At 56.0% G+C, this 11,703-nt stretch overlaps 1 protein-coding gene across 2 annotated transcripts in view; it reads right to left on the reverse strand.

The window, feature by feature from the left end:
* The window catches only part of LOC122392775 (LIX1-like protein), a 48,621-nt gene extending 39,468 nt beyond the window's left edge, over window positions 1-9,153 (reverse strand). Inside the window, exon 1 of one of the 2 annotated variants that reach the window (XR_006258579.1) lies at window positions 8,589-8,894. Coding sequence is in view for 1 of the 2 variants with exons in the window: in XM_043388038.1 (XP_043243973.1) it covers window positions 8,589-8,775 (187 nt within the window). In the remaining variant the exon portion in view is untranslated. Of the gene's footprint in view, window positions 1-8,588 lie in introns of both variants that reach the window. The other variant, XM_043388038.1, reaches the window with a different exon arrangement.
* Between the last annotated feature and the right edge of the window lie 2,550 nt (window positions 9,154-11,703).

Genomic DNA, 11,703 nt, shown 5'->3' on the forward strand with positions numbered 1-11,703 from the left:
CAAATTTTCGGAAAAATAGACTTTTTCAAATTTTCCGCGGCGATTGCGGCAAAACGGTGGGAGATATCGACTTGAAACCTTCACTATCGTGTTTCTTGATCAATTCTCTATCGTTTGGTATGTATTTCGTTTCCCTAGCTCTAAAAATGGCGCGTTGGGAGCGCCGGAAGTCGGCAAGGTCACAGTCGGCGGCAGAAATTCGAAAAATCAAAATTTAAATTTTTGAAATCTGATTGTATTTTTGGATTTGGGATGTCCATTTGCTCCCTATAGAAGCTAATATTGCTGCATATTCCCATTGAGGTGACAAGAATTAGCAAAATAGTGGTTCGGGCGCTTTTCAAAAATAGTGCCGGACGCTGTTCCTCTTGTGACGTCATAGCTCCGTGACCTGACCTGAACCCGGTCAAGTTTCTTATACCATATGATAGCCAATACTTGCCCCAACATGCATGGGAAGTTTCATCACGATCCATCAACCGATGTCCGTACCACCGGCAGGAAACCTCGGGCGTTGGCACTCAGTTTGTGAAAATCCGGCCGGAGGCTGTTCCCTTTGTGACGTCATAACTCCGTGACCTGACATGACCCGGTCAAATTTTTTTTATCAAAAGATGCGCAAGGTTTGCCCCATAAGGTACCCAAAATTTGGCGGCGCTGCGCGCCGCCGTTTTTGCACTATTTCCGAAAAACCTCAGGGGGGGGGGTTGCACCAACCCCCCCCCTACATGGGCGAGGGTTAAGACGCAACAAGGCGGCAAACCGTCTGACGGCGCCACAATGCGTCATACCTCGGGGGCGCAGGGGAGCGTGTCAGTCATACGCCGTCTGTACTATTGTTGTGGTCCCACGCCGCGGCCCCGCTCCCACGGCCCAAATGACGCCACGTACGGGTCTCGTCAGACGCTGTTGGCGTTACGGACCGTACCATGACGGACGTGACGGACCGCCGTCTCCGTCCAGACCGGCCGATAACGGGCTCCCGTCCCATGGACCTGTCCACAAGTCCGGGCGGTGATTTACGGAGCCCCGCTCATGATCGACAATACGCTACTGATCGGCTCATGAGAAAGAGGGACAGGGGAGAGAGTGGGGAGGGTGGCACAATACCGTGCTCTCGGGAATGTCACTCGGTCGGCGACGGACGTGACGGACGTGACGTGACGTGTGACCCGCCGTGACACCGGCAGTCTGGGCCGGACCCGGCGGTTTGGGCGTGGGAACGGTGTGGTGGCGGCGGGTCGCGCGGTCACCGCGGCGTCCCGCTCGCCGCGGCAGGTGGCAAGTACGGGAAGGACGGCGGGCAGAGGGTGGGGGACGGAGGGAGAGGGGCAGAGGTCTGCTGCTGACCGTGGGAGGCGAGGTGCAGAGCGTGGGAGGATGAGGGGAGGGGAGGACGGGAGTGACATACGGCAGTTCGGAGAGAGGAAAAAGCTGCCTGACTGGGGAGGAGGTGACTGGGAGGAGGTGACCAGGGTGGGAAGAGAGTCGCCCTTGGCGATGACGTAAAACAGAAACTACGACAACAAAATGCGCACTGAGCACAGAGTACCTGAGGCTGAGAAATATCGCCTCAGAGTTGAATAGAACATTACGGAGACATACAGACTACACGGGTACAGATATAACATTACATACAAAGGAAAACACAATGAGAACAAAAACTTCACCTCGTAACAAGAGTGTGAAACAGAGACGTGAAACAAGCGAGAGGTGCCAGCAGCCCCTGCCTGTATTGACGCAATCGCCGACTTTCTCTGAGGCGTCAGGCGGGTCGATTTGTTCCCATTATGGGTGTGGGAGCGAGGCACACCTGAATGACTAATAAGCACGGCACGGTGAGACTGAGAGGGCCGGCCGGGCGCCGCTCCCTGCCCGTCACACACATCAGTCCAAGTCTCACCCATTATCAGTTCCAGTCACATATGTATGTACATCATAAGTAATCACTCTCAGTATAGCATAACCCATTAACAGTCCCAGTCTTTAACCATCATCAGTACCCCCCCCCCCCACACACACACACACACTCGCCAGTCATCACCAGTCCCAGTCCCACCTGTCATCGCTCCCAGTCCCACCCACATCTGTCCGTCTTTGCAGTCCACCCCTTCCTGACCAGTCCGTCCAGTCCACAGTCGGACTGGGAGCTGCGCTGTGTAACGGACCCGGGTCGGATTTTATTGCTCCTCTCTGCCGGCCGGGAATTGCTGAGGAGGATGCTGGCCGGCCGACCGGCGCGGCCGCCGGGCGCTATATAGGTCAGAGATGCCGCCGCCACTGCGATGAGAAGGCGCGGCGGTTACGGCGACGGTTGGCGGCGGCGTGGTAGTAATAGTGGAAACAGTGAGAGGAGGTGGTGAGCGGAGGGCAGTCGGCTGGACCTAGCAGCGCGACGCCACCCGCCGACGGGCGGAGAGCCGATGGATTGGCGTGCCGTTGCCGGTGAATTGGTCGGCAGGTGGGCGGACGAGCGGCTGATTGGAAAGCTACTCTCGACAGCCAGCACAGGCGGCGTACAGAGGCAGCCTTTTCAGAGCCTGCTGCCGGGAAGCGACAAACAGGGTCGTGACGCGGCGCGGCTGGACGGCGGGTGGAGAGCAGCCGTCTGGACAGGCTCCGGTCGGCGCCGCGGCTCGGGGAGCGTCCGTGCAGAGGCGGCCGCGGTACAGCACGGGGCCGGTGGCCGCCAGGCCGATTTACGTCTGCCATGCTCGGCTGTTATTAGGTGGTCTCCTGGACCCGTGCAGCCGGTGCAGCACAGACCGGCCGTGGCTGCAGCCGCCGCACCGTTAGCCGGGCCGTGGCCGACCGTCGCCGCCGGCTCCGTCGCGCCGCCACTTTATCAGCGCCCGGCCGCCAGAATTGAATTATATGACATATAGTAATGATATTCTACGACGGCACGGCGCGGCGGCGGCCGGCAGCAGTGGGCCCCGGTCAGTGACCCGTGCCGGGCCGGTCGGCGCCGCGCCGCGCTCCAGCCTGCTCCGCCAGGGGGCGCCGGTCGGCCGCCGCGCGCCGACCATAGCACCGGCGGAAAAAGCGGCGGACGGGCGCCGCGCCGACAGCGACGATAGCAGCTGCTCGTCGATAGCGCCGATTACGTCCGGCGGAGGGTAACCGGTCCGACCACGACCGGCGGCTGACGGAGGAGCGAAGCGACCGGTCGCCGCGGACAGGGGCCGATAGTGATTGATATTGCATGTCCAGTTTTTGCCACCGGTGTCAGAGGCATGAGGCGAGCGATAACGAATGTTCCGAGCCGGGGCGTGCCTAATTTGATTGCCGGCGCCGTGGGAAAGTGTGCTGAATGAACCCTGTTTGGTGAGAGCGGCCCCTTCGTTAGAGCTACTTTTTTGGAGCGCAGCAGCGCACAATCTCGCAGAGAGAAGCACACAAACGATGTTTTTCACCGTGCTATTCTCGATCGGATGATAACATCTCGGAGATCTTGAGCTTTTGCAACACCCTGTGGCGTCCGACACTAGGATTCCGGCGGCACACCAAAGCCGGAACGGTCGCTGTAGCGCTTGACACTTGTAAGGATTAATAATGCTATTGTTGCTCACATAATTGGACACCTGCACGATAGGTGCAGAGGTAGACATACCGTACGTAATACGTCTTCAACAAGTACCCGTAACGAGTTGTCAAACCAACAAGCATGTACACTCGTTTACAAAGGATGATCACAGTGACAACTTCTTTCTTTTGCGTGCAATTGGTTTATGAGATCGTGCTTCTGCTTCGCGCTGCGTGCTTTGAACAGAAAACGCATCAATGACAGGTGCCCTATTTACAATAAAACCATGCTGTCCTGCACGTCTTGCATCATTGGACTGTCAGTTTTTTTGTGCTCAAATCCTTACTATCAAAACAGAACTTTGGGTAAAAAGCAAAAATAATTTGCCATGCATGCCTACATGTTTTGCAGATAAAATATTCAGGCATGCATTGTTAGAGAATACATTTTTTTTTAATAAATTTAGCTCGAATGTTTGAATGGACGGATTGACAGAGCCAGAGCCTACGCTAAGCAGAGCTTGTTGCGTAGACCCCGACCCCTACCGTCCGATCGCGCAATTCCGGGTAACGGGAGAATTTAGATGCCAAAGTTTAACGTGCCCTTCAAAGCCGGACACGGCCTGTCCCACTCAACTGACTTCAACTGGCTGCGGCTGCTCCCACCAACCGCAGACCATCCCCATCAGGAGTCTCAAATATCGAGCGCCGGAGCGTCTCGAACCCGGGCTCTCACTACCGGGAGTCCAATGCTCTACCAACTGAGCTACGGGACAGGCAAATACCTAAAATACATAAAATACATAATACCTAATTCCTTGAAGAATAGTTAATTTTGAATAATCTGATTGTTCGCCAGGTGTTTTTGGATCACCATACTCGGCCATCCTTGATCGGCTTTTGTAAAACAACTGTATTTCTCAACTGATAAATGGATTACGAATTCTTGATGCTATTAGATGTTAATTAATCTTCATGAACGTACTTATAGTATGTAGCTGTCACATCGCATGGCAACGACAAACGTCCTAAGCCTGCTCGTGCTGCGCGATTTCCGCGAACTCCGTTACCGAGGCGGCGCTCCAGCCGCCCAGGCCCGCTCTGGCCGCGGCCCGATCTGGGTCTCCGGGCCCGCTGTCACCGGCACAGGTGGTACCGATGCGCCGGAGATGGGTGACATGTCGCGCGCCGTGCCGCCCCGCCGGGGTCCGGTGCCAGACCACTGCCGGCGCGCAGAGACACCTGTTGCCAAGGAGTGTGGGCCAGCCGTGGCACGCGGAGTGTGAGGTGCAGGCTGGCGCTCTGGATCCTTCAACGATCCGGAGAGGGAATGCGGATAAAGAGGTAGCTCTGCCTATTTTCCTTTGCCGTCGGATGTGTGGGTGGGGGGTGGGGGTGGGGACAGACCATGCCCCGCCATCTCAACGCCTGGCGGAGATCCATCATCCCACCGCTCTCCACCAAGACAGCGCCTATGTGAGAGGACCGCGGTGCCTGCGGCGCTCCGGTCCAGCCACCTGGCGCCTCAGAGGTGTCTGAGACGGCAGCCGAGTGGCCGAGAGACCCCTCCTCGGCAGCGACCGACTCAATGGACGGCCACTTTGATCGCGCCGACTCCAAAGGCGCCATTCAGGAGCCGGGCCGGCTGACGAAGTCAGAGAAAGACGCATGGTGATGGCGGCTTGACGCCCGCGTCAATGAGGTGCGCCTCGGATGCTTTGGATGGAAAATACTGCATCGGTGAGCACCAGTGCACTTGCTTGTAAGGAATTTCCCTTGGAATTCAGGTTTATCAAACATGAATGCACATGTGTTTCATGCATCGTGGCTCATTTAACAAACATGTCGGAATGCACTTGCATACCGTTCCAGTTGCAATGATGCATAGCTTGGTGTTGAAACAGCACATATATACAGGCAATAGTGTCCTGCATATTTTTCACCGCTTTCCGAATCAGCCGGTCTAGTCTACATTCCTATACTCTGTTCCGTTTCAAGTTTGCAGCCGAAGTGCCCTGCTGAAAGCAGTGCGTGATTTCTTTATATACAGCTCTTACATTTTAAGACACAAATTCTTGAGCGGAGGAGCGATCTGCCGAAGAAACTCAGACTGCAAACTTGATGTGGAACAGACTATAGAAAGCCAAAATAAATGGCCGCATTAGTCTGATGATACCTGAATCAGCCTGTCAATATTCAGACTTCGACGGCACGTTGGCGCTGAGTCCCAGATGAGCGCAGTCCCGTTCTGACGGCCCAGATCGGGGGCCTATATAGCGACCGTCCGTTTGTGGGCGGAGCACCGGGCAGCTGCAGCCGAAACATGAGTAACGAGAGCTGCTGCAAAGTCATTCAGCGCCTATATGGAGCTTTGTCCATGCTCCGGAGCAAGGTGTGACGCTGCACTGTTAGTGCATACTGCACAATCAGCGGCGGCCATCACCAGTTTTGACGGCTCGACTATCGCTCAGCATACTGTAGCCAGGCCTTTCTGCGATGCAAAGTGGGCCTGCATTCCGAGTTCGCTCGGCTTGTGTGCATATTCCGCCCATCAACTGGATGAGAGCATCAGGCCATACCGGTATGAACGTCCACACGGCGATTTACCGAACACACAGTGCCGAGAGACTCTGCAGTTCGGCATTGCTCGGATACCGACGTCATTTCATAAACATCCAGTCGTCGATGACAGATCGTTTGGTAAAAACGAGACCGACTAGCCGTCCCAGCAGGCAGGCACACAGCGGCGACGGCGCGGCGGGTCAGGCCGGCCGGGCGCAGTGCCCTGCACGGTCAGTCGTTATGCACGAACCTCGGCAGTCGATTGTGGGCGTGAGCCGCACTGACGACCGCTTGAGCAGCCGGATAGCGGGCATTCCTGACATAGCTGCAGCTGATGAATTGCTGCATCTGATCTTTCGGCGCAGCTGCATGCTGATTTAAATAGTGTGGATGTCTGCACACAGCCCCTAGCAGGCGGCGCCCGGTTCAGTCCAGTACGGACGGTGGACGCTGGTGGACAGTTTGTGGACGCTGTGGACGCTCGGTGGACTCTCGGTGGTGGAGCGGTGACCGGACAGCTGCCGTGAGAACACCTGCCCTGCGCGGTTGGGGTCGCCCGGACCCCACCGCCAGCTCGAGCCGCCCAGCCGCCGCCGCCGCGGGGAGCCTACTTAGCGGCGATCCCAGTCCAGATCCAGGCAACGGCCAGCAAGGACCGAGTGATGCATCGACATAATTAGTGGCGGATCTGTTCCGACAACGCCCGTAGGTGGGCAGACTCTTCAATTAGCTCGGGGAAAACTGCTAACATTCCATGCATCTACCTTGAATTATAGCAATTTTTCGCACTAATTTAGATTATCTAGGAGAATGCTTTCAGAACAAGTCACTTCGCGGGGTGCACGGTTTTGTCTGAGTTACTGCGAGTAGATAATGTGGAGTCACACAGTTGTCCGGCACGGGAACGACTGGGTAGGGCGAGCTTGTAACTACATGGAGGGCTGAGTCAGTAATTGAGTCAGTAATTACACCACATGGGCGAGTCAGACTAGCAGCTGTGCTGAGTCAGTCGCGATCGTGTCCAGATGAGTCAGAGGGATGGGCGGCTGGGCACTGCGGACCTGCAGCCTCCCACCCGTCCGGACAGGCTGGTATCCGCCCGACCCGCCTGTCGCGAGACACGGGAGGCACCACCTCTGCCACTCAGCCGCGCCTCCGACTCTGGGCGGAGGAGTGACCCGACTCCTCCCCGACCCTGACCCGGGCAGACGCGGCGGCCGACACCGCGCTGAGGTGCGCCGGCCGCCGCGGTGCTCCGGTCTCCGGCAGAGCAGTCTGACCGGCACGGCAGCGGAGGCAGTCAACAATGCCGGCGGCGGCGGCGATCCGCCTCTGCAGCGGCGGCATTCCGCCTCTGCAGCGGCCGGCCGCCGAGCGTCCGCCGACGGATCACCCGACTGCCGCAGCTCCCTGCTCAGAACTTCCATAACTCCCGGATCCGAGCTCAGAAAGACCGTCCAGGGCTTCTAAAGCTTCGAGTTCCGGATTCCGGGGCTTTGGACATTTAAATCCCATCCCCAGCTTACCTGGTCACCTGATGGCAAACAGAGCAGTGCTTTTCGAGAAGAAGAAAAAAAAACATTGCAGGCTGCTGCAGCCCAGCGGCATTCTCTTCTCTCAAGCTAGGCTGCACCGAGGCCAAGAACATCGCAACAGCGTCGCGGCGCCAGCCCATGACTTGGCAAGTCTGTGACTCCGTGACCTCACGGCACCACATCGCGCCAGTCTCTGCCACCCGGAGACCTCTCAAAGCTCTCACGCCGTCATTCCACGGCACCGCCGCCAGTTAAAGGCAATCCTCAGCCGTGACTTGCCGATTCGGCCTTCCTCGTGACCTGACCCGGCGACCTCAGCTAGCAAACAGGTCACGGCAGTTCCGTGGCCGGCCTCGGAACCAGTCGGCGCTGCTGAGACGGAGCCGGCCGCCCCAGACGGGCTGACCCCGACCGGACCGGGAGCGGGGCGGGTGTCGGTCGGCTCAGAGCGAGCAACCAGGTGACGCCGCCAAACACGTCCGGGAATGTAACTCGGAATGCGCCGGTGGGCCGGCCGGGAGCCGCCGCGCCGCGGACCGGTCGGGGACCAGCTGGAGCGCCGCGGGACCGACTGCGGTCCGCTCTGTGCTCCGCGGAACGGTCCCGGCCGACACCGGGAAACAGACGGTCTGGGACCACGGGAAAACACTGCCGGCGCCGCGGCGGTCCTACCCGGAAACCGAGCCGGCCCGCCCGCCCAGGGGTCGGACGCCGTGGAAACGCCCAGCAGTCTCCCCTGCCGCCCCGCCCCACACCCGCGTGTGGCCCAACTGACCTTCGATGGTTCCCCCCCCCCCATATATAAATCGACCCCACTTGTAGTACGGGTAGTAAACTAGCAGGTCATAAAACTGTACCAGAGCCAATCACGTGGAAGACTTCGATGGGGCACAGGAAACGAACCAGGCAAAAGGGAGTTTAACGCCATGCTAGGCAAACATCCTAGACCCCGGCCGTAGAACTCACCTCTGCCGTAGCCCTGCGTGTGCTTGGCGAAGCTGCTGACCACAGCGTCGACAGCCTCCTTGAGGATGGCGTTGGAGCCGGTGGGTCCCGTAGGTGACCCGGCCGCCCGCCTGCCCTGCGGCACCGGCGGCGCCTTGCTCTTCATCCCGCCGGCGGCCGCCGACACCGGCTGCACTCGCGTCGACATGGGCGCCGGCTGTGTATGCACGCGTGCAGCGAGTGTCCGTGCGTCGGTGCGTGGCGCTCGCCGCCGTCACCGTCCCGCGCCCGGGCACGTCGCCGACCGCCGACCGACTGCCGGCCGCCGCAGCGCCGCCGCTGCTATTCCTGCCAGCAGCGCCGGCCGGCCAGCCAGCGCCAAAGGTCACAAGGCGCGGTGACCGGACCGGAGCGGCCGCCGGAGCTGCGCTCGGCGCCGGCGCGGTTCACTAGAGCTGCGCACGGCGCCCGAACCGGCCCGCCGCGACCCGTCACTCTGGGTGAGGGGTGGCTGATTGACGCGAGGCAGGTGACCGACACACAACGAACGGTAAACATAAATGGGAGACCGGCAGAGTCGAAGGTCCTAATTAAATGTATGTAAACAATGTGCAAACATTGCGAATTTGTTTTTTTATTGAAAAAAACTACTTTGTAATTATGGTAAAAAATTAGCACAACATATCATCGGGTTGGTAATGCTTTACAAATTTGAAAATATTCAAGAACTTAACCCTCGCCGGCACAGGCCATTTTGCGTCCTTCAACTGCACAAGGTTCGCGTTGGCACACGCTCCCCTCGCGTTTGGCCCCTGATTAACCCTCGCCCGCACATGCCATTTTCCCATCCTAGAACGCACATGGGGGGTTGCCACCCCCCCGCGCCATTTCGTTCCTGTTGGAGATAGAGCTTAGCGGTAAAGACCAAAAAGATTCTTTGGGAAGAGACGAATCCAATGATACCCAGTTTTACCTTCTCAGGTCACTCATTGACCTTCCAGGTCAGGTCAAACTAAAAACTATTGCTGTTTTGGGTCACCGTTGGATATCAAGTGCGCTGCTTATGATATACCGATGACGATGCCGTTTTCTGGTGCCAAGCCAGCTAGAACCTCTTTGTCACACTACCCGACCAGATTTTTGCTGCTGAGGTCATTTCAGGTCAAGTTAGGTCAAGGTCAATTATATGTGTTTGTATGTCTGTGTGTGTCTGTGTGTATACTGATGTGTGCACCGATTGTTTATGGGTCCATATTACGAGTACATGAAATCATGATCTGAGAAGCTTTTACCAAAAATGCAGTCAAAAAACTTCACAAAAAGTAAATTCCGCTTCCCTAAAACGCAATTATCTTAGATGACCTAGGTTGACCTTGACCTTGACCTTGACATCTGTACATCGTCGAACAACATGTTCCATGATTGGTGGGAGGTAAGACTGGTAAAAAAAGGCCGAAATCAAGGTGTCCAAAGCTCACAAGGCCCATAGGCAACGCAAGATGTTGAGAATTGGCCATTTGGGTCATGACATGACCTGAAAAACAAGGTTATATCTCCGAAACCAAAAACCACAGAAACTTGAAATTTTCAGTGGACATCAAGAAAGGATAGAGGAGCAGCTATACGAAAAATCAGCCTTCTAGCTCTAAAAATGTTGAGTGTAGAGCAGAAAGACTACCTGGGTGGGTGGCAACCACCCCCCCCCCCCCATGTGCGGGCGAGGGTTAAGCTAGAGCTTCGCGAAAAAAACGAGCATGCTGCCCGTCACAAGAGGAAGACGATGATACCCAATTTTAAGGTCCTAGGTCATCGGTTGACCTAGGTCAGTTCAATGACCCAATACTCGGGAAAATCGGGACCTGTTAGAAAGTCGTAAAGTGTGGCTGCTATATGTAATGTTTTTCGGGGTACTGGTCACGAATATCGTGTTAGTTTTGATCACAGATGTTGTCTTTAAGCATTTAGACTAGTTCAGCTCAGGTCAGGTCAGGTCAACCAGTAGGGGTCGTGACGGGTATTCGTAGTAGGGGAGAGTGGGGCACATTCGTGCATGGGGCACATTCGTTTTTTGCAGTTTATGGGAAGACGAGTGACTGCACGAGCTAAAGGTAAATTATGAAAATATGTCTATCATTGCCGCCCTTCACTCACTGTAGAAGACAGCACTGTTCCTGCTGTCATGCTTGATAAAAACGCAAATTTGTAATATTCGTGCGCTTTCCAAACTTTTCTCATATCATTCATTTTCGTGATCCTGACTCGGAAATGTGGTTTAACTTTTCAAAATTGGGGGCGAAGAAGCTCACTTTATTCACGGAACTGCTGCAAACTTGTTTGTTGAAAAACTATCATTTTTTCAATAAGAAATTTTGAAATATATTACAAATAACGTTGTGGGGCAGGTTCGTGTACGCACTGCCTAGGGGCACATTCCTCCATATTTTTTTTTGTTTTTCCTATTTACAGAGGCGGATCCAGCTCAGAGGTTTGGGGGGGGGGGGCAAACCATAAAAATTTATCGATTCTTTCCATGCATCGTCCATAGGCGTAATGTTAAAATCATGCCGTTTGGGGGGGCAAATGCCCATTTTGCCCCCCCCCCCCCCCCTGGATCCGCCACTGGCTATTTATGACTTTATCTGTAGTAGTGACGCTCGCCTGACTCAGTCTCGGCTGCTTGCGACGTCGTGACAAGTAATTCACGTGACCTTGGAGAGGTCACGGAGGCGGGTCGATGGCCGGCAGTTGGCACATTCTTGTTGGCCAGCCCATTCTTTCTACATATGTTGTGCAATGCATTCTTGTCGAAAGGAATCTAGTGAAAGGACCCCCTGCCAATTTCTTTTGGTAAATTTCTGGCAATGCCCGGTAATTCCTCGAACTTTGCAGGGTGCACGGAAGTGCCCCACCCCTTGCACGAATGTGCCCCATACCTGGGGCAGTTTCGTGCAAAAGTTCAGAGTAATTAACCCTCGCCCCGTTGGGGGGGGGCCATTTTGGCCCCCCCCTGTGGTTTTTCCTGAATAGCAAGAAAACGGCGGCGCGCAGCGCCGCCAAATTTTCAGTACCTTCCCGGGCATCAATTTGACACCTTTACACAAAATTTCAAGTCTTAGGTCACCTTAGGTCAGGAGTT

Source organism: Amphibalanus amphitrite, unplaced genomic scaffold (genome assembly GCF_019059575.1).
Source record: "Amphibalanus amphitrite isolate SeventyFive unplaced genomic scaffold, NRLGWU_Aamphi_draft 000500F_arrow, whole genome shotgun sequence".
In the NCBI taxonomy this organism is placed as follows: Eukaryota; Metazoa; Arthropoda; class Thecostraca; order Balanomorpha; family Balanidae; genus Amphibalanus; species Amphibalanus amphitrite.